Source organism: Plodia interpunctella, chromosome 25 (genome assembly GCF_027563975.2).
Source record: "Plodia interpunctella isolate USDA-ARS_2022_Savannah chromosome 25, ilPloInte3.2, whole genome shotgun sequence".
NCBI lineage: Eukaryota > Metazoa > Arthropoda > Insecta > Lepidoptera > Pyralidae > Plodia > Plodia interpunctella.
In genome coordinates, this window is record NC_071318.1 from 5925974 (window position 1) to 5948949 (window position 22976).

At 36.0% G+C, this 22976-nt stretch overlaps 4 protein-coding genes across 9 annotated transcripts in view; 2 read left to right on the top strand and 2 right to left on the bottom strand.

The window, feature by feature from the left end:
* LOC128680699 (serine/arginine repetitive matrix protein 1-like) overlaps positions 1 to 8946 on the top strand; it is a 24202-nt gene extending 15256 nt beyond the window's left edge. For 2 of the 5 annotated variants that reach the window (XM_053764017.1, XM_053764021.1), the window contains 6 exons: positions 592 to 668; positions 991 to 1037; positions 1870 to 1957; positions 3166 to 3294; positions 5287 to 5421; positions 6974 to 8946. In XM_053764017.1, coding sequence (XP_053619992.1) covers positions 592 to 668; positions 991 to 1037; positions 1870 to 1957; positions 3166 to 3294; positions 5287 to 5420 — 475 coding nt within the window. In that variant the 3' untranslated portion in view covers position 5421; positions 6974 to 8946. The remainder of the gene's footprint in view (positions 1 to 591; positions 669 to 990; positions 1038 to 1869; positions 1958 to 3165; positions 3295 to 5286; positions 5422 to 6973) is intronic. The other 3 variants (XM_053764018.1, XM_053764019.1, XM_053764020.1) reach the window with 3 other exon arrangements.
* On the bottom strand, positions 8940 to 22846 carry Mtap (Methylthioadenosine phosphorylase). Its single transcript, XM_053764025.1, has 8 exons — positions 22705 to 22846; positions 19845 to 20020; positions 19189 to 19326; positions 12966 to 13145; positions 11873 to 11948; positions 10938 to 11024; positions 9856 to 9978; positions 8940 to 9072 (listed from the first exon to the last, which is right to left on the bottom strand). Exons 1-8 carry the CDS (start codon positions 22726 to 22728, stop codon positions 9037 to 9039), a joined length of 840 nt encoding a protein of 279 aa, XP_053620000.1. The 5' UTR covers positions 22729 to 22846; the 3' UTR covers positions 8940 to 9036.
* On the top strand, positions 13932 to 18616 carry LOC128680701 (uncharacterized). Of its 2 annotated transcripts, XM_053764022.1 has the most exons (4): positions 13932 to 14818; positions 15798 to 15878; positions 17364 to 17529; positions 18195 to 18616. In XM_053764022.1, exons 1-4 carry the CDS (start codon positions 13979 to 13981, stop codon positions 18356 to 18358), a joined length of 1251 nt encoding a protein of 416 aa, XP_053619997.1. In that variant the 5' UTR covers positions 13932 to 13978; the 3' UTR covers positions 18359 to 18616. The 2 variants fall into 2 exon arrangements, with proteins under 2 accessions (XP_053619997.1, XP_053619998.1); XM_053764023.1 differs by lacking the exon at positions 13932 to 14818 and having other exon boundaries at positions 15784 to 15878.
* LOC128680703 (cytochrome c oxidase assembly factor 7 homolog) lies at positions 21251 to 22513 on the bottom strand. The gene is made up of 2 exons (XM_053764026.2): positions 22049 to 22513; positions 21251 to 21724 (listed from the first exon to the last, which is right to left on the bottom strand). Exons 1-2 carry the CDS (start codon positions 22434 to 22436, stop codon positions 21360 to 21362), a joined length of 753 nt encoding a protein of 250 aa, XP_053620001.1. The 5' UTR covers positions 22437 to 22513; the 3' UTR covers positions 21251 to 21359.
* Positions 22847 to 22976: the final 130 nt, after the last annotated feature.

A 22976-nucleotide genomic window follows, 5' to 3' on the forward strand; every position in this document is an offset into this window, starting at 1 on the left:
TACTATAAACATAATGCATAATATATAAATTATTTAAAAGAATTACATATAGAAATAAGTAAATGTATAAATCTATAAAAATATATACAAATAATATATAACAATATACTCGTTATATATTAGGATGAAACGGAAAGTTACGCTACTTCTTTTCGAGTGTTATTTATTTACGTGAATCAACAGCTGTCAATGCAGAATATATAACTATTGCCAACACTCGTGTCACATTTTCTTAAAGGCATCTCAAATGACTTTCACGACTCGTCTTCCTTACCATTTCCTATCATCATTAAAGTCGGCACAGTATCTTTTCTCTTCATAATTAACTATTTGCAGTCATACTGGAGTGGTTCTCAGAGCGTTTCGACCGCTGTCATCACGATCCGTCAATTTTCTTGAGGAAGGAATCATTTCCAAAGTCAATCATTCATAAAATCGACATTAGCACAGTACAGATTAATTATTTTAAAGTCAGCAGAACTAATATTTATCTATAGGTCAGTGTCGTTTGTCCGTCGGACCTGCGATACAAGCTTAGTGCTTAGTGTGGACCGTTGTGTGTTGTTCATTTATTTATTTATTTACAAATAGGAGCTCATCAATGACATCGGAACTTCGCAGCCATCACGCAGAGCGCTCGGACCAAGTTCCCGCCAAGAAAGGTAAAGGTAAATATATCGATCTTTTATATAATACTTACATGAAGCAAAAATAACGAGTTGTTTTACGCGGGCCTGAGTCAGTCGAGTGGGGTAAGCGGTTTCGCCCTCTTTCCGTACGGAAAACTGAATAAGGCAAAAACTACTTGGAGCCCTATTTTCAATTTCCTAAGTGATAATGCGCGGGGATGAGGCGTTAAGTGGGATAAACGGGTCCGCCCCATTTCGAACGGAAAACGAAATAAGCTCCGCCCCTTTGCGTGACGTCTGTGTGTCTTTTTAAACCTCGACGCATTTTTTTTTCCTAGCTAATACGTATATTTTGTCCTAGGATCGTCTTCAAGCAGCAACAGTCAAGGTAGCAGCAGCAAGCATCAGGTATGTTCCTATCTCGGCATTTACGACATTTGCTAGCATTAATTTGACATACATATAATCTACATAGAACTCACAAGATTATTCAATTATTCTTATGGAGGAAAAAAATTGAAAGTGCGCACACACAACTGTACATCGCAGCCAATGTTACGTGTCCCTCAGCACGTAACTGTACATCATAGCCATGATTTAATGCCCCTCACATTAAAAATATACATTTTGTAAGTATTGAATAAAATCTATATTCTAAAAAGGATGAAAAATATAATTGAATGGAAACCTGCATTAACAATAATATAAAGTTATTAATTGATATCAGTGATGTGACTTTTTATAGGGAATTATCGAGAAACTTTCAACGCTGCTTAATATAGACACATCAGCTGCTGAAGCTGCCCGCCTGTTACTCAATAAATAAATAAATAAAAAATTTAAACGCTGCATTCAAAATGTATGGAGATGCGCGCGAATTGCAGTCCTACCATCAACAGAACGTTTCCAATGCAACTCAGTTCACTTTAGGAACCTAAAATTAATCGCATTCATAATAAAAATTAATTCGATGGTACGAATTTGCGATGCAGATCAGTTTAGGTCGCAAAGTGGGTCGCGTTAGGAGATAATGGTAAAACAATACATCTTTATTGCCCATAAGTACAACAGTATCAATAAAAATAAATACAATAGCATACATATGGACAGCAGCAATGAGCAGAATGAATGAATGAATGAATGAATCTCTTCCAGCCAACCGAATACCTCTGGTTACCAAAAATTAACTAGGTTTCCGAATCCGGGCTCAAGTTCGCATGATAAGTATAGTCTTCCTCAGCAGCTGGCGGCGGCGGCGGCCGCGCAGATGGCCTTCGAGCAACACAGTGCTGCCGCCATGCAGGCGTTACAGCACCAGCTGTTGAGAGGTAATATATGATCCCTTTATCCTTATATCCCATTTGATATATGTCTGTGATCAACTCTTTATAGTCAATCGAACGCAACTGGGAACATGCAGAGATTAGAGAGAGAAGAGTTAAATATATTTGCAATAAATCGTCCATACAAAATATTCATGAGGGCCTACATTTATTCAGACCACATGTCAGGACGAAATCTCCTTTTTATCCCTTTTAATGGCAATTTGTGTAATAAAATTAAAGCAAAATTAAGTAAATAAATAATATTAATTTATTTATTTACTTTACATATATTTATATTTGTACAAATCACACAGAGCTAGGCCCCCAATAAGTTCGAGACTTGTGTCATGGGATACTAACTCAACGATACTATATTATATATTATAACAAACACATATACAGTGCAACCTTAATATAACGTACCTCAATATAACGACTTTCTCGATTTAACAAATTCTTTGTAATCCCCTTGGATTGTCCATAAGAATCAATGTAAAATATCCCTTTACATTACGAGCTTTTTTTGCGAACAAATCTCCTCTCCCTCTTTATAACGAATTTTTAACTATCAAGAAAAAGTATAAATACCTCTAATTGACGAATTTCGTCAACCCAAAGTAATTTAAACACTGCTGTTTTCTAAGTAATAAAACTTTTTCCCTCTGTATAACTAATTTTAGACCAACCTAACCTCAACATAACGAACTTCAGTTCAACGAATTACTTGATATAACGAATATTTATTTGTTCCCTTCCGATTTGTTATATCGAGGTTGCACTGTATATATATATATATATATATATATATATAGAAAATCATCCAAGACCCGGGCCAATGAGAAAAATATCATTTTCCATCATGACCCGACCGGGCATCGAACCCGGGACCTCTCGGTTCAGAGGCAAGCTTGAGGAATAGATCGCAGTGGCGGTTAGAAAGTTTTATTTTATATTGTAAAATCAAGTAAAAACAAGGTTCTTGAATGGGTGATGGTATCGTAACGTGGCAACCAAGTAACTATGAGCAATATCCAACACAAGCCTTCCACCACTGCGCCACCGAGGTCGTCATATTATATAACGTCATTTTTCCCCACATTTTTTTCACACGATCTCAAATATCTCTGAAACTGCCGTATCGTTAGAACCCAAAAGCGTCGTATGACGATGAGTATTGTTGAGAGTGAGGTTGTCTGTCTGTCTGTGGGCAGGGCTGAGCGCGGCGCCGGGCGCGGCGGCGATGTCGCCGGCCGCGACGGCCGCGGCGATGATGCAGTTCTCGCCGCTGCTCTACACCTACCAGCTGGCCATGGCGCAGGCCTCCGCGCTCGGCAAGCGATGTCAGTATATCCTTATTCTTGTACACTCTTGTTTGTTTCTTTTTTTGTAATACATAGGCTGCTATTTATGTATCCGGAACTGGCCAATAATTCTAGAATATTTAAAAAGTAATTACAACATTTGAAAATAGAACTCTTCGGCTAGAGAATAAATATTTTTCATGTCCCTGTCATTTGTTTTTTTCAATTGGCGCCAATTTTGAAAATAGCTTGTCTTCATTGCCATGGATTTAACTCGTGAACATTTTCGCGCGATGATTTATTATGATTTTCGGCGTGGATTAACTCAAAAACAGTGCATCGAACAACTGATTTTAACTTTTGGAGATGAAGCACCATCGAAAACCACTGTGTATTATTGGTTTAAGGAATTTCAACGTGGACGGTCTATGCTCACGGATGAAATTAAGGAGGGTCGTCCTAAATCGGTAGTGGTACAACAAAATATTGATGCTGTGCGACAATTAGTAATGCAAGATCGTCATGTTACATACCGCGAGATAGAGGCGTCTCTGGGCATTAGTATGACGAGTATACACGCGATATTACACGAACATTTAATTGTTAAAAAAATTTGTTCGCGTTGGATTCCGCACAACTTGAGCGTAGATCAAAAACAGGCTCGTGTCGACTGGTGTAAGAAAATGATAAAAAATACAACCGTGGCACGTCAAAAGCTGTTTATAATATCTACACAGGTGACGAAACCTGGATCTATGCTTATGACCCTGAAACTAAACAGCAGTCAACGGTGTGGGTCTTTCAAGATGAACCGAATCCAACAAAAGTTGTTCGTGCGAGAAGAAGAACTTTAAAGCAAATGGTCGCTTGTTTTTTTGGTATCAACGGACATGTAGCTACAGTGCCACTAGAGAATAGTAGGACGGTTAATTCTGAATGGTACACCACCATTTGTTTGCCAGAAGTCTTTGAAAAAATACGAAAGAACAACCCACAACGCAGAATCATACTTCATCACGACAATGCTAGCTGCCACAAGTCGGCTGAAACAAATAATTTTTTGGAGGGTCAAAAGATTGAATTGACGGGTCATCCGCCGTACAGCCCCGACCTGGCACCCAATGATTTTTATTTATTTCCAAACATTAAAAATAAATTACGTGGTCAACGTTTTTCGAGCCGCGAAGAGGCCGTTGATGCGTTCAAAACACACGTTTTGGACATACCTCAATCAGAATGGAAAAAGTGCTTTGAAAATTGGTTTCAACGTATGCAGAAGTGCATAGATCATCGCGGAGAATACTTCGAGAAACAATAAAACCATATGTAATAATATATGTTTGTTTAATTTTGTTATTCCGGATACATAAATAGCAGCCCTCGTAACAAGGTAGATACATTGTCCTCTTGCACGCGTTGTGAGTATATCCTTATTCTTATTTGTTTCTTTGTTTGTAATAACTAGAACGATACGTTGTCCAACGGCGGACTTATCCCACGTAGGGATCTCTTGCAGTCAACCGGCGATAGGTTGAGAGGACGTGTATACAGCAGCAGGCTAGTCTATAGAACATAAAGTCATGTCACCAAGTAGTTAGTTACCAAGTTAATTATATATATGTATATTAATTATACACACGACAACAAAATGTATAGAGCTGATTTTCAACTTTTACCTTTTGCACTACAAGTGGAGTGCAAAAAGTAAAATATATAAAAATCGAAATACATTTTGTGACGTGTTTCGATTTGGTTTGACGCAAGGCGTTATAATTTTCTGTAAGACAATGTGGCCGTCAAAATCTTCATAGTAGACTGTGACTACATTGTGTGATGGAAATCTATAATACTTGGCAATAAATTCCTTTATCTACTGTAAAATAATTTGGAAAGAGAAAGAAAGAGAAATATTATTCGCTAATAAACAAAAGAAATTAGTAAAAATAGTGGCGCTAGTGTGCACTTATATCCTTACTAAATATTGTGAAAGGATACATATTTGTGGAAAAATAAAAGAATGTCCCCCTGTAGCGGGTAAGAGCGGCAGTTCTGGCAGCACGGCGGCGATGGCGGCGGAGATGCAGCGCGTGGCTGAGGCTCAGCGCCAGTATCTGCTGGACATGATCCCCGGCCAGCACCAGCGCAACCCCTGGACCAACAACTGAGGTGCGCCCAATACTAATTTACTTTAACTTTAATGCAACAACTGAGGTGCGGGCAGGGTCGAACATTTTGTCCGCCGTCATTAACCGCCTTCAAGACAATTTTACATTAATAACTCAGATTATTATACAAAATTTTGGATAGTAAAAATATTCTTGTCTTTGTTGAAATTTGAAGGAGGATAATGACGGTGATCGAAACACTCAGAAATTCACCCGGCAATACTAGTTGACATTTTTTTGTTTTGATGACTATTTGAAGAATATAATATATTAATAGAAATAGAAACTTACCTTTGACCTTAAATTCATATAAACACCAGTGAAAAAAAATTACTGTGATAATGACAATGTAACTAATAAACGAAACGACAAAAATAATTCAAATATGTGACAAAATTAAAATCATACATTTTTGTACTCGTGTAAATGCTCCATAATAAATGACACGTAGAAGTGACGTCACAATGTGGTAACATGTTCGCAACAAAAGCTATGTTTGTTCGACAGATACATTAAATATTACGTTTATGGTAGTGACTTCATAATAAAAGTTGGACCAACAATTAAGGTATAAGAGCGTGCAATACTACAGTACATTTTTCATCGAAAAATAAAGATGACAAGTACCAATGACGATGTATGTTAGAGGGTCGCGGACACACTAGCTGTGAGTTTATTTCTTTCGAGTGATACATAGTGCTTTATACAACACCTGCCTGCGACGATTATAAAAATAATAATATTAAAATACAATTTCTAATACATAAATAATTACATAACGTTCATCAAATGTTCACGTTCGCGGTGTGTATTTCGTAATTTTTTAAAAATAGAATAAAAATATTTTATTTTTAATCGATTACTTTCCAGCCAGTAACATCATACTTTTTTAAATTTAAAATACAATTTTATATAGAGCTTGTATAATAGTGATGTATTGCGCCAGATTTTGAAGTTTCCTAATAGACATTGTTCGGAACAAAAGAAATGTAAATAGCGTAAGTTTCATTGACTGCGATACTATTGTTAATTACGCGATATACTATTTTATTGTTCTTATCAAAGTCTATCAGCAATTAAAAAAGGGTTGCTATTACAATGATATATAAATTTTTAATTGCTGCATGGAGCATACTGATGTATTAAAGTGACATTTAATTATTGTATAAGGGTTATTTAAATATATATGCATGCTATATGCATTTTATTTTATACCAAATTATTAATTTTAATACTAACATTTTTATCTTTCATTAAACTTTTAGACCAAATCCTACGGGAATCGCGTACCGTCGGGATAAAAACCTAATCTATGTGGTAATCCAAGGTATCAGCTACTTAAATACCAAATTTCGTAAAAATTGACCCAGCCGTTTTGATTGTGAAGAAGTAACAAATGTACTCACAAATTTTCATGTTTATAATTTTTTAATAAAAATAAATATATAGGCACAATGCGGACTAATCATATACGTCACTATGTACTCTGGTTCATGATCTCTAGTAATAATGATTACCTAAGGCTTATATATTAATCGTATGTTTTGTTTTAGGTACGACAGAAAGAAAGCATTTGCTAGATCAGAAGAGAATCTAAAAATAAGGTCAATCGCACACAGCAACACGGGGTTTTACACATTAATCACTGTAGTACATATCGACAGATCACACAGATTGAATTGACCCCAAACTTTGACACGTTATGGGATACTAACTTAACGATACATATTTTTTAAATAGATAAAATTCAAGACCCGTCTTTATATCCCGTCGGAGTGCCGGAAAGAAATCGTGCTTTTTGTCTGCACATAATCATGGTAGTGTTAAAATGTAAATATTATGGACGATTTTATCAATTGATTCATTTAAAACAATGATTTTTAATACAAAAATTGATAATATCGTTCACAATATCTATCCACTTTGTGAATCAAACCACAAAGTTTTTTTTTTATTTGTACAGGTGAGGGCAGATAAAATTTTTCCTTGTAAAATAGGTTTCTTTGCAAATGTACACATGTACACATTACAAAACTTGACCGACTTCATGATTAAGTATATGTGACGTTCCACAAGAAATAATGTACCTAACATTATGGAGGGAAATTGCTTAGGAGCCATTTCATAAATAATGGCCGGGGCGGGGTGCTCTGGTTCCGTGTGTAGGGACACATACATAGATATCAGATCTGCAGGCGTCGCATACTAGTAACTCCTATCCATATTTTTTTTTATAATTCCCAGATAATCCTAAACGTGTATTTGATTAATAACTTTTTGTTGTGTATCGGGACACAGGACAAATGAAACGATTCGTTGTTGGAAACAGACTGACGTTTATAAAGACGAAGACATAAGTCGAACCATGACAGTGACGTGGGCTTGCCACATTCGTATGTATCATAGACAATATATAACACTTATAAAATGGAGTGAATATTGTAGCGGGAACTCTTTCCCGCTACAATATTCATCAAATTCCTCTGAATTTGAACTAAAGACGGGAAACAATTCAAATAAATACTAAAGAAGATGCGATAAAATGACTGAGAAATTTGCTTAGTTAAAAGGCTAGTTAGTATATAATCGCAAATTAAAAATGAGATGTAACAATTTGAAAATCTTTCAATGTAATCAATAATCTCAAATTCTCTCGAAAAGTTGCAATATGGGAGCTCCAAAAGTTAAATCGTGCGCTGAATTTCCAATCGCTTCAAAGACGTTACACACAGATGAGCACTGCCCTCCATAAGATAACTTTCCTCGTGGAACGACACAAATAAAGAAATGCCTAAATCGTGAATTACTAGTCGATTATGATAAAAAAAACACACGTTAAATTTTTACGTCGTTAGGTTTACAGAACCTACCTGAGAAATTTTTAGAATTTGATTATACAATTTTTTTTAATTTTGTCCAAAAGTTGAAAACGTGAAATGAGACCCATATGTCTTGTGCGATCAGACTAGTATGTTAAGTAGATATTATTAGTGGATAAGGTAATCTAGGATCCGATAATCAATTTTTCACTCATATACTTAAAGTCGTACGCAACTACTTGCCACTAAATGGCGGTAGGTAGTCGTAAAAGTCATGACTAAAGGCGATTTGAATACATTCTGACACTGTTAGCTACACTCGATAAAAAAAGAAATACGGTGTCCTTCAAACGTAAATTTGAATAACACGCCTGGAGTGTTTACATGTAAAGGGACACGCATGGGCAGTTTTCGCTAGCAAAAATTTATACTAGTGCATTAATTAGTGAAATTTAAGTAAAAACTTAATTTTCGAAGTTTTGTAAAGGTTGTAATTTTGAAATTTATTAGTAAGTAAATCTGTGAAGAATTGTTTTTTTGAATCCTAACGTGTAAGTTACTTTAAATATTTTAACTATAGAACAATAAATGCACAAAACTATTGAAATACGTAAATCGTATGTAAGAATAATGTTTGAGTGTGCTCTAAATTAAGATTCGATTTTATATGATGATCAGTAATTATAATAAAAGATTAAGGTACGGAACTGTTGTTTTATTTATTGAAAAACAATAATTATATTGCATACAAATGTGTATATTTAACACAAAATAAGAAAAAAATATTGTCCTTAATATTATTCTTTCAGCATTATCGAAGATGCCACCAGATTCTGAAAAGACGAGTCACGCTTGTACACATAAAGCACACTTGTACCGCTCCCACCCGTCAAAATGACGTTCATTGAAATATGAGCTTTAAAGCGTTGTCTGAAGATATATTTTACAATGACATGAAATTAACGGACGGCTTGTTGTCAGCTCTCGTGTATAATGCAAAAGATATCTTACAACAGACGTTTTAAAGCTCACTTTTCATCTTGCAGGGAGCGGTGCGGTAGAAGGGACCTTAACCCCCACCTAACTATCAGAGGGGGGCAGGTATATGGGTGAATTTCACGAGCGTTTTGAACGCCGCCGCGGGCTGTCATTGCTGTTTATTAAGTTGTACCATACACAGTGATCAATTTAATTATCTTATTTTATAAATAAGTAAAGTACGGATAATGTTTAATTAAAAAAAAAAATGCGACACTAATGAAACGCTTCACGGCGCGTTCAAACAGTCGAGAAATCACCCATCTACCATCGACTGCACTACTCTACTCCCACATTATCTTCGTAAGATACTTCGTGTCAGTGTTTCGTGTACAGCGTTCACGATAATATCGGTCGCTACACGTTCCTAATCTAACAAAACCAACATAACTACCACAAGGAGAGTTTAGTGTAGGCTTGCCGTAAAACATCATGTCAGATGCCTTTAGACGACTTGATAAAATACCTCGATAAATAACACTATCAATAAGAAGAATACTGCGAAAAGTCTGTGATATGTTAGTAGCTAAGCAACACTAAGCCCGTCAGGTTTCTGTCCTTGACTGTTCCATTCTCACCTTATGTTCGTCGAGATATATCGTATCGGAGTCAGCGGCGAGGATCTGCACGGCGTCCACGATCACATCGGCCGCTTTCTTCACGTTCTTAGCGAACATTGCCAGCACCTCGCTCACCGACACCTGTGGATATATATACAGGGATATATATATATATACAGGGTTACTGGTATCTAACGCATAACCTTCCAAAGGCGCATAAGGTACATAGAGACTGACATCTTTTGTCTAAACGTAATGAATAAAAAAAAAAAACATTTTTTTAGTTTTAATGTCGGTTCTATAAAACGTGAACTCTATGTTCGATTCCGCTACATAAACGCTACTGTACTGTCTCGTGAGAATCACAAAGTAGATTGTATTTTTTTTTTATATGAAAAAAACTACGAATCAAGAAAAGTCGTAGAATAAAAGTTGCTTGTTTTGATGTACCAAGTAGTCTTTAGGAGGTTATGCGTTTGACACCAGTAACTCTGTATATCGTTGAATAAGTATCACAAACTTTCACCCCCCCATTATTCAATCAATTGGGGGTTGATTTTTGACTCCTACTCCTATGTTTTACCTACTCTATATTTGAACGGAAGCTGTAATTATATGCATACCAAATTTCATCAAAATCAAAAGACTTTCGCATTTATAATATTATATAGGATAGTGTATGGATACATATATGGATAAACATAACACAATACTATGGAGAGACCGTGCAAAGTGGAGACAAAATTAGGAAGACTGGGCTTCAAAGCATAACAGCTGGTTAACCATAATTTGATCTTATTTGAGCTAACGTTTTATTATCATACTAGCTTTTGCCCACGGCTTCGCCAGCGTCATTTTCCGAAGCCGGTTTCCCCATATAAACTTTGAAACCCCTTTTCACCCTCTTAGAGGATGAATTTTCAAAAATCCTTTCTTAGTGCACCCCTAGATCACAAGGAACCTGCGCATTAAATTTGAAGTTTCTAAACCCAGCGGTTTGCGCTGTGCGTTGATATTTCAGTCAGTCAGTGTCTTATATATAGAGATTTCATTTGTCTATACTTTTCTTTGTCGTTAAAAAGTGAGAAGACAGTAATTACTGATGTTTCGTTCTCCCTCCAACAGTCGTAGTCGGTAACAAGCGCAACTGCAGCGTAACTTAGTCCAGCTTCTTTCGCTAGCACCACCTGGGGAAAAGAATTAACGAAAACCGTATGAAAAACCGTCCAATATTTTTTGCTTTTATCGCGTTCATACCGATGCGACCGGGAGACTTATGTTGTATGATGAAACAAATTATCTATCTATGATATAAAAAATTTGGCTGCGAGAAAGTTTTAAATGTCACCGCAGCAGAATCTGTTTTAATCACCTAATATTTCGAAAATTGGAAATCGCATAAATTCCCAACTTGCACACACGTTTACAAGACTTCACATACTAATTATCTAGTTACTAGATAATTATATATTATTTTTGGGGACGTGGTTCTGGAGCGAAATAAATACTCTTCTCGTTTCTTAACGAACATTCTTGTTTCTTGACGAACTGAAGACTGGGTCTTGCCTGTGATGTGAAGTGCGCGTTCTTCTCAGAGCTGCGTACTTTCTCTGTTTCTTTGCGACGGAGTGAATAAATATAGTGCTTGTGCTTGTGTGTGCTTTTCCTTGGCAAATTCTTGGTTTTGATTATATGGTGAAGGTAACGGTTCGGTATGGTAATGGTGGTGGTAATGTTGTGGTAGCCACATATGAATACGTCAGGGTAACGCACAAACTAAACAAATTTTGTACAAAAATGCTTTTGCCGTAGAGAGATATCGTTGCATTTAACGTTTGGCAAAAAACCCCAACCCAGAGCCAACACTGGCTGCGCCATCAGCTCATCATAAAAATGCATTGTCATGGAAACTGAAGCTGTCGCTTCAGTGGAAGTAGTTGTTTAAGTTGCAAGATTTTATTACAGACTGAAATACATCGGGTGAAACTGAATTGCTAGCATGTTAAACTTTAGTATATGGCATGTTGTTTTGTACCTCTGGAACTGTGGTCATGTTGACAAGATGGCCGCCCCACTGCCGGTGCATCAGGCTCTCAGCACGGCTTGAGAATCTATTGGATAATATTACATAAATACATTTTATACTGTGTATCCCATTGATCCATGAAAGAGTTCCCGGTATATTAAATATAAATAAATATATTACGACAAAACACATAGATTGAGCTAGCCCCAAAGTAAGTTCTAGACTTGTGTTATGGGATACTAACTCAACGATACTATATTTTATATAACATATATAGATAGATAAACATCCATGACCCGGGCCAATCAGAAAAAGATCATTTTTCATCATGACCCAAGATCGTCAATCGTCAATGTTGCTTCTAAGCACTCGATTTTCAAAAATTCAATTTGCCGTGCAAAACTGAAAAACTCAAAACTGTAAATTGCTATATTGTAACTACTTAGCCACTGAATTTTTACACATATAATTTCTATTTATATTGTAAAATTTTATTTATATTTTTTATTTCTCTCTTTTTTTACATTTTAAAAATCTCCGTAGTTACATTACATAGTGCTTATTAGATAATTTGAGTAAAATTCAGACCAAGCTGTTTAATCGTGTAATATAGTCATATTTTGTTTAAATGCCACTAGATGGCGATATCTAGATTTAGAACGCGCCATTGTCTCTCGAGACATTTGAAATACAATTGAAATATTTATTGTTTTTATGGCTTAACTTGTTAAAGATAACACGCGGTTCTCCCAATTTTGAAGTTGTATTTCTGTTGGAGCATTCATAAAACTAAATACTGTCTATCACAAAAATGGTATACAACCAATGTGTAACTTGAAGGCGCCTGAGTCACCACACTATACTACCACGCCACCATCACAATTCTAACACTAAAAAAACAATATATGTAAATTATGTTATATTAGAATTAAGTATTGCATAGTTTAACATTATACAATGTACCTAGTCACAATTTAATACACGGATTTTGTGCTTTCTTTCTTTATCTTAGTCTAGCATAAGAGGTTAGGTTATATTTTTAGATTTGGCAAATAAATAAAAGATATGAATAAAAATCTTATGGTGGCATAAGACAACCCACCTTGGCCCCTGTATGACTACCGCAGTGCCTCTGTCATGACAGTTGAAGCCTCTCGCTCTAGCGGCCGCGATCATCGCCTGTCTCGCTCGCTCGCAGTACGCCGGCCGCATGGGCAGGTGGCACACCCCCCGCGGACCCCCCTCGGTGCGGTCGAAGAAGGTGCAATTGCGACCCCAAGTTCTTGAAATAAGTATTTTCAATAATAATAAAATGTGCAATGTAAGTTTTCGACGGGAATAGTTATAAGTCAAGGGCAGATTCTAACGTAATCGAATTTCATTTTATCCATTTTGGTATTCTGTCAAGGCTTCTTATCCCTTACTCACCTCTTACGAAATTCAAGAGAGGATATGGAGTAGTCATTCTAGGGGAGTAACCACACACAACAATACACCCAGCACAGCCGTAAATTAATATTTTAAGATATTCCTAGTTAATTACAGCTTACAGTCATAGAATATAGCACCGCCATAGGTACAGAAGGTTTACTCTTGAATAAACGTTTTATAAAATTGAAACTTATCGCATTACACGAATTCAATTTGTGTAAAGGATGCGGTGAAGTTTGTTGCGCCGTTTCTTTTTCACCTGCGCTTTGGAAATTGACATTACACTGTTTTTAGTAATTTTTGACTTCAAAAAGTACATAATGTTTATTGAAAGTCAGAGTTGGCCCGCCGCCGGACTGATTTTGCCCTGAAATTTTATGAAAATTAGCTTTAATGGGATGCGGCTAAGATCTTCAAAAACTACTCATTGCCATGTACTATTTCACGTTCATATCTACTATCAAAATGCTTCAATTGAACCATAGTGCTTCAATGGAATCCTTGAATTAAATATGCATGTAATGCCATTACTTAATACGTAGGTGCTCCAATTTGAACGACGAATATCTGATAGACAACAGTGGCCACTCAGACTAATTGATAGTTAGTGCCGAGCAATATCTGGTCGTGAAAAGAGCCATATTTTGCATTTATGTGCAAAAGTTAAATTAAAATCAATAAACCATGCAAATACACGACGTGACTATCACTAAAAACGTCCAAAACATTTTTAGCTCATTTTCTACATTAAATATATTTTTAAATGTCTTTGCTTTACACTCAAATGGAGAAAGTGGAACGATTCCCAACAAATATTACGTAATATTTAGAAGTGTCGCCGCTACCACCATCTTGGGATCGATAAATTTTTATACTTTGTACTTTAAAGTGTCAAATGTTTACGATCAAATCAATGCGTCGATAAAATACACAGACGCCGTGCAAATGGTATACGACTTTTGGCAATACACGATCGATCTATACTTCGTATATCAATACGGCAGAGAGATGAGCGTGGAATATTTCAAATTGTACGGAAACATCGACAAGACACTCGGCGTCCATTATTATTCAGCTTTGAGACGCAAACTGTTGAAATTAATATCAATATTCCTATGTATTTGGTTGTTAAGTTCTATTTGTGATTTCGCAGCGTGGGCGTTGAGTATTGGCTGGATCATTCCGACCATGTTTTCAGTTGCGTATTTTTACCTTTTGATAAAAATTCTGACTACTCTGGACTTGTCTGCTCACGCTTTCCACATAGAATGCCGACTTCGAAGCATATGTGATTTGTTGCAAGATTGCTATAGAAGAGTTGACTGTTCATCAGGAGCAGTGGATTACATTCATAACAAAGATTGGTTATATTCGGACGCGTGTACGCGCGTCCTGAAACTACAAATGCAATACGATCCTAACAAAATCCCGTACAACATTTCCCGTGATGTGAAATCATTGAGTAAAGTATATCTGATGTTGTTGGAGCAAGTGGCATTCATAAACACAATGTTTGGTGTAAGGGTAAGTTCTTAATATTGATGTTACAACATATTCACAAACATCACACTCGATGCGAAAAAAGAAGACATATAAAAATATGTCTACATTTTTCGCATCGAGTGTGATATATTATTTTTCGTTTTTCTTCATTACAACACAATCGATAAAATAATAATTACTTAACTTAGTCAAAAATACCAAAAGAAAAAAGAAGTGTAAGATTTTATTTTGAAAATAAAAAAAGGATCTAAGATCTTACCTCTACTATGCTACACTACGAGTAGAATTTCATTAGAAATTATAGTTATCCCATTTTTGTAAGTTAATTACGTTTAATAATTAGTAAAAAAAAAAAAACATTGTCTCTCAAAACACAGTAGGTAGTGCGGTGTCACAGTATGCTTAAACTACTTATAAAGTGGTAGGGTACCTAGGTATGTACCAAATAAAATATATTTTTTATAGTTTTGCATTATAAGTACAATGTAGTCACATCACAATTTACAATACGCGGATTTAGGTGGCCAATATGGTTTTCGGCTTTGTAAATTGTGCCAACTCTGTACAAAAGTACATCAATTATATGACAAATAATCAACATCATATCGAGTGTTTTATTTGCTAACACTGGTGTCAGTTTTTATTCAAATCGCCTAAAGGCATCTGACATGACTTTTACGACTACTTACCGCCATATAATGGCATAAACACTAGTGAACTAAACTGTCCACCAGTGTGCAGGTTTCCTCACGATGTTTTCCTTCACCGTCTATGAAAACTACTATATATGAGTCAGATTGGTATACAAACTCATATGGCACGAGTAGGATACGAACCTGAGACCTTTCGATCCAGAGGCGGGCATCTTAACCATTACACCACCACCGCTTCAAGCACTTATAGAAATTGATACATACAAGCACTAACAGAAATTCATTACAAAAATAACCATATAGGTAATGTTCATTCTAATAATGGCACACATATATTTTTATTTCAGATTCTACTGAATATATTAAGTTTCTTGATAGATATGATTCGGTTCACTAATATCGCTGTGAGGGTGTTAATCGGATCACAGGTACTATACAATTTTATATTATTATTATATATTATATTTTATAAATGTTTTCTCCTTTTTTTAAATAAAAATAAAAAAGGGGTATACACCTCACACGCGGGCCGAAACGAAGCGTAAGAGGGAAAAGTTTTATATGCTGAAGGTAGACGTGAGGGTAGACGAAGTTAGGAATTTACGTGTGATTATTCGGCATGTATTTAGTATTACCGCCTTCTGGATCAAGGAGAGTGTATAATCTGGTATGTCTAAGGTGTTCAAGCTGTGTTTCAGTGATGTAGGTATAATGCCAGTTGAAGACAATACTATAGGTATAATGTGAACAGTTTGGGCTTTCCACTGAGTTTTGATTTCGATTGCTAGGTCTATATTATTATTATATTTTCGAAGTAATCGATAGACTACATCAAAAGACAAACTATTAGTTAAAACTTCAATTAATAGTCCGATCAATGTGAAGGAAAGTTATTAAATAGAGGCAATCAGTACATTTACAATTCACCATATACCTAGTATACAACAAAGTCGCGTCCCGCTGTACCTATGTAAAAATGCGGAGATCTTAAAAACTATACAATGGATTTTGATGCGGGTTTTTTAAATAGATAATCTGATCCCTGAGGATAGTTTAGATGTTATGGTTTTACCCGAGCGAAGCCGGGACGGGCCGCTAATAAAACTATAAATGGTTATTAAACAGCTAGTCAACAACAATACATAGGATACATCACACATATTCGAAGTTCGTAAATTCGTGGTATTCTTTCAAGAGAAGGAAAATGTTCAATATTTTATGGTTCATTTTTTACGCTAATCCCGGGCTTCGCGGCGTCGCTGCCTCGTATGTAACACACGCGTGAGGATGAGAGAAAGTGTACAATACATCACTCGCTAGTGGCGTAACCTAGTGTCAATTTATCTGATGGTTTTCGAAGATCCTTTATTTCTAGCCAAGAATAAAAACAAAAAAGGGACGCCTTAGAAGGGGGCCAAGACTGCGCCCCTTTCGCAAAACAAAATATGACCCGCTTCTTTACATAACGTCTTTAATGTGTATTTTACCCAAGTTGATAAGACGCGATTTCACGCTTTATACACTCAACCATCTTCTTGAAATTTCACCTACATTAATAAGCTATCTTTCATACACAAAAAAAAAACTTCCCATGGGGATTCACGCGGGCCAATCCGCGGGCGAAACACATTAGAATAGAATAGAAAAATAGATTAGCCACTAAATCATAAACAAAAAGTTTTACAATGATTCCTTAACATTACATAACATAATGTCGGCTCCAAATTATCGCGGGCCATTTCACCGAACTTGGCGAATTCGGTATACATTGCTGGTTTTTCATTGCGGTAAATAAAAGCACTCATACTAACTACGCAATGTTCATTGCATTCGCGTAGGTGTGTTTCGGACACATCGGCGATAGTAAGTATGTAGCTATCATAAAATTGTGTTTAATAAATATGTATTTTCAGCACACGACCTATGACACGGGCTATTGGCCAGGTCTGTCGAGCACGCTGCGCCTGCTCACTTGCGTCGCCGTTCTCCTCAGTTTGGTGTGTCAGTGTGAGAATGTGTACAGGCAAAACGACAACCTGCTCAATGTGATTGACCACCTGCTTATCAACAAGAAACCATGCAAGTTGATTTCCAGGGGGCTTACCATCATCTCCAAACGCGATCCACTTTACGACCTAAACTGAATTGCATCGCAAATTTGCACCATCGACTTAATTTTTAGTATGAATGCGATTCATTTTAGGTTCCTAAATTGAACTGAGTTGGATTGGATGGAATCGTTCTGTAAAAGTTGATGGTAGGCCTGTTCTATATTATAATCATAATAGTTTTTCCACGCGATTTCGCCCGTTTAAATGCCCTCGAAAAAAGGTGAGCAGATAAAACGTGAAGGCTGTAAGAGTAACAAGCAAACACAGATGAACAAACATACTTACTTCCGCATTTATAATAATAGTTGACACTATTCCGACAACCTTGAGTTTGATTGTAGATGGCGCCACAACGATAATAGAAAAAATTAAATATCGTTATATTTTATTTTTATTCCAAGCTTTTAACTTACACTGTATATAAATATGTACACACGTTTAGTTTGGATGACAATGTATTATTACGATAAGCATGACTTAATGGCTCCTGACGAGGGACCTCCTGACCGGTTTACTGAACGGAAATGATTTTTTGTCACAAATTAAACGCAATAAGATCTCTTTGACAACAATAAAAATTTGTGTGTAAAGTGTAATTTTTGTAAATAAAAAAAAAACTTATTGTTTTTTCAGCCGATCTCTTACGGCACGACGCAACGCAACTCCGAGACCTGATCAAATCTAGACCAATCAGATTCAACATGGTGAACTTCCTTACTCTCAATAATTCTCTATTGCTATCTCTTACTTCTGTGGTCGTTACTTACACTATTATTATTCTACAAAGCGTAAATTAAAAAGCTTCATTTAATTAATTTGAGCCTTAAGCTTTATTTAATAAATTAATATATTTGAACTTTATTTAATTTTTTATTTATTTATTATTGAAATATTACGGTAAATACTTAAGGTATTACATTCCCCGTATTTACACCTGCAGTTTTATACATTTAAATTTATTTTACCTATGGATATGACCTTGGGTCGTTAATTCCAAATATCATCAAAATCAGTCTAGCGGTTTCGCCGAGAAAGCGGACAAAAACACAAGTCAGGTTTTCGCATTTATAATGTTAACCCAACGCATATACTCGTATGTATATCACAGAGAATTGAGACACAATAGATAGACAATTATTCGTAAGGTTACTAAGTATGGATTGGATAATCATAATATTTTATTTAAAAATTAAAATAATAAAATTAAATAAATATTTAGATATGTAATGGTATTAATATTTTAATGATGTGTATCATTAAAATATTAATATCATTACATATCTAATGCAATAATTTAGACCGAATCCATGATAGCGATGCATATCGTGCGTTAGCTATCAGGATCGCTCGAGACCGCAGCGAATCGAGCGTGATATAAAATTGTCAATGAACGAACTGAGAAATAATGGCGAATGAAAAGACTAGCTATTCATACATTATTATTACATTTTCGTTATTTGAATTTAATGTACGCCAAACTTTGGCGGATTCGCACATTGCTGGTTTTTCATTGCGGTAAATAATAGCACTCGTACTAACCACTCAATGTTCACGCATTCGCGTCGGCGTGTGTCTGTATACAGCGACAGTGTAAGCTGGCATAATGATTCCAAGGAAGCACGCGCACCTGTCAATGAAATCGTCCAAGATCACCAGGTCTCCGGGACGGAAGTGTTCTACCAGCGAGCCGGTGGCGGTGGTGGCCAGCACGTGGCTGCAGCCTGACTCTTTCAGGGCCCAAATGTTGGCGCGATAGTTCACGTCACTGGAAATATATATATTTTAAAATATACTATTATTATAAAGAGGTAAGCGTTTGTGAGTTTGTATGTTTGAGGTTCCGAAACGACCGAATCGATTTCAAAAATTATTTCACCATTAGGAAGGTACATTATTACAAGATTGCTAAAGGCTATGTTTTATCTCAAATTTCCCAGCAAAGTCCCGGGCAACATCTAGTATTTTTTGAATTAGCCTATTGTGACCCACTGCTGGGGAAAGGCTTCCCTTTTCTGCCTCCACATGCGGTTTCCCGCCATTGTACCAAGTATGTACTACATTTTATTCATTTTAACTATGGTCTCGTACATACATAGTAGCTACCAAAACGATTGCAACACACTGCACATTGATTGGCAGTTTAGTTCACTCGTGTGTATGCAACTACTTGGCGTCGGTAGCGGCAGAAGTCATGTCAGATGCCTTAACGCGACTTGAATAAAATCTGACACCAGCGTTAGCAATAACACACTCAATAAGAAAGACCAAAACTATTTCACGTACCTGGGTTGTAACTGATGCTTTCTCCCGTGCCTGGCCAGCAGCACACAGGGCACTCCCTTGATCTGCCCCTCGATCAGCACGTCCGAAGGGTCACCGAACGGTGTGGTCACCGCCCTCTCTACCTGGTTCTCGAACAGCGTCGGGTCGTCGAACCCTGAGCCCCCGATTATACCGATCTGAGGAAAAAATAATTCACTTTTCATTGGTAAACTAGCGGCCCCTCGCGGCTTCGGTCGGGTAAAAATATATAAAAAAAAAATGGTTGCCTGTAAAGTCGGTTTTACGGGCGAAGATTTTACGTGACAACGTCTTTTTACGCGCGCGGCAGACCGATCATAGTTGAGTGGGAGAGAGACGCAAGGCATTCGGCGGGCCTCTCTCTCGTTCGGTGACTCATCGTAACGTTACCGGGCATAACACTTTTTCATAAGTGACTCCCAGCCGCAACCTAATTTAAGACGTTGTCACGTCAAAAACTTAGGTTACGCCTGAACGTTTCATCTACCTCTGTGTTAAATTTCATTAAAAACGATCCAGTACTTTTTGAGTTTATTCAATTTATTCAAGTTACAAACGAAACGAAGTGCAATTTTTTTCTCTTTATACTAGGATGGATGGATATTTGAATACGGATGGATAATAAAATTCTCGATTTTCACTGAATATCAAAATGTACTTACTTCCTATTTGTGAAGACAAATGCTTTTCTGATACCTAATTCAAAGGTTATCCACAGCGATTCAAAGCTACAGCTCAAAAATATCTATATTAGGTGGTATGATTAACACAACTCCCAAAAGAAATATTTATGCCTAAAGAAGAAAAACTCTGATCAAAAAATTTTTGACAAATCTTTGGAAACCTCAAACAATTTGGGTAAAAATATATCTTTCTAAACTGCCTGACGACCTCTTGGTGTTGAGCATCTGAGATTTGAGTATTGTGATATTTCATTTATTTTTGTCAAACATAAGTTAAACATTTGGCTCTAAAAATTAAAAAAGAAACAATACATACGCATAACTTTTCGTGTGCCCGATGGCACAGAAATTGATTGGTTGTCTAACTTTTGTTATTGTTACTTATCACTTATGTAACATTCCATGAGAAAAGGTACCTTATGGAGGGAAGTCGGTTAAGACGTTTTAGTTGCTGATTTTTATTATTGATGCGCATAATAAGTGACTGTCCACCAAAAGGCACTTTTTTTTGTAGAAATGTCACATATAATTTATAACTGTACTTCTCTTACTGCGGATGGGTGTCCTGGAGGCCTGAAATACAGGTTTAACCTAGTTTAGGCTCCAGTCCACCTCCCAATACATACTCATGTATTGTGTTGTTGTGGAAAATAAATATTTTTTAATTTCATTTTTTTTTTTCATTTAGCAAGTAAATAATAAAGATTTTTGAGTAAAACAATATATAATTGATGCAACAATACTGTAAATTTACACTAAAACAATCTATACACAATAACTTTTAAATGCATTTATTGTTAAAAAATATCAAATGTTATTTATCTAAACCTTGCTGGAACTTTATTTCTTTCGTAGTTTCGTGAGCCTTCTGAAGTTTTTGTGCAATTTCGAAATATCTTTTTGCTTCTTCTGGGTTCTTTTCTACACCATCTCCTTTTTTGTACATCATACTGACATTGGCACAGGCGAACATGTTGCCATACTCACAACTTTTCAAAGCAAAATTAAATGCTTGTTTCTTATCAGATTTTATTAAATAATCAATATTCTTGTTCTTCTCTAGGTTGTGTGGGTTGTAATCTGCTGGATTTTTAGGGACTCCGGTAAGGTACATCCCGGAGAGGTAGTGGCAAGCCATATCGTCTTTCTGATCACAACTCTTCTTCAAATAATTATAACCTGAAAGACAGTGATAATTTTTTTTTAAATGTTGATAAGATGAAAAAATTTAGGATTCAAGCGGGAAACAATAAAATAATGTTATTTAAAAAAAATATATTTGTACCACAATAACAGAGTTGGATCGCAGATCTTTGGGTAGACACTAAACATAGGAAATTATAAGGTGTAAGTGTAAATCAACCTTTGCTAGGTTGTTTAAATTGATTAGTTGATTTTTAAATTATAACCTCCCTACTCTTACTAATGTAATGAATTACATCATTCAGGACAAGTTATATAAAATCTTAATAGGTATCTCACTAAAAAATATTCACTGCATACCTTTAGGAACATCCCTTTTAATGTTAACATTGGGTCCGGTGGCCGTAAGCAGCATCCCAGCGTGAAGGCATGACGTGCTGTCACCCAATTCGCATCCCATCTCAAAATATGGCAGCGCCTCGACGGGATCCCCTTTTTCCTTCCCCCGTCCCACCAAAGTGTAATTACCAAATTTCAAACACGATTTCCCGAATTTATAATCTAGGCAGTTAGTTTTGTACACATTTCCAGCTTTTTTGTAATCCTTTTTGATCGACTCCAAGTAATCGCCCAAAAGGTGGCACACTTCTGGTTTTTTCTCTTGAAAACAACCGAACCTGTATTCAATACCGAGATTTTCTATGTATTCCTTCACCTCCTCTTCCTTCTTCAAGTCATAGCCAGCCATGGCTTATCTTTCAATTCACAAATTTATATTAAATTTCACGAGCAAATTAGAGGTTAGATAACAACTAGGTAGGTTGGTTCAACTCGGATTGCGAAGTGTCAAATTGATAACTGTTATCAAAACGTAAACAAAGTAGTATAAGAACTTTTTACGAACTAGTTTAAATTAGGCAGAAGATTCTGTGCTATTTGAGAGGTTTTAAAGTATTTCTTTGAATATGATAATACGATTATTTATTGTAGGTACATACATAATAAATTTAATTTACCTTTATTTTCTTTACATCGCCCATGACTGATAAAAATGTTGAATAAAGTTAACTATAAAATAAATATGTACACAAGACTGTAGAAGAAGAAGCCAACAATTGAAAGGTATATAAATTGCGATTAATTAAAATAAATTGATCCAATAAATTTACGAATACGATATTCATTGGTATAACACGACATCCAATCCGGTCGCCGGCCAATGAATTGAATGAACAAGGGCAGCAACTCAAGGCAAAGAACAGTCTATTGATACAAACAATTAATGAGG

Bases quoted from the DNA above. Each gene is read 5' to 3' on its own strand.
- LOC128680703 (XM_053764026.2), bottom strand. From the start codon at position 22,436: ATGGCTGGCTATGACTTGAAGAAGGAAGAGGAGGTGAAGGAATACATA. The intron at 21,725-22,048 runs GTATGCAGTGAA...ACTGTCTTTCAG, and splicing joins TAAAAGGGATGTTCCTAAAG to GTTATAATTATTTGAAGAAG.
- LOC128680701 (XM_053764022.1), top strand. From the start codon at position 13,979: ATGCAAATACACGACGTGACTATCACTAAAAACGTCCAAAACATTTTT. The intron at 14,819-15,797 runs GTAAGTTCTTAA...TTTTTATTTCAG, and splicing joins ACACAATGTTTGGTGTAAGG to ATTCTACTGAATATATTAAG. The intron at 17,530-18,194 runs GCAAGTTGATTT...TTGTTTTTTCAG, and splicing joins GCTTATCAACAAGAAACCAT to CCGATCTCTTACGGCACGAC.
- Mtap (XM_053764025.1), bottom strand. From the start codon at position 22,728: ATGGGCGATGTAAAGAAAATAAAG. The intron at 20,021-22,704 runs GTAAATTAAATT...TTTTTTCCTCAG, and splicing joins GCGATGTAAAGAAAATAAAG to ATCGGTATAATCGGGGGCTC. The intron at 11,949-12,965 runs GTGGGTTGTCTT...ATTATCCAATAG, and splicing joins GTAGTCATACAGGGGCCAAG to ATTCTCAAGCCGTGCTGAGA.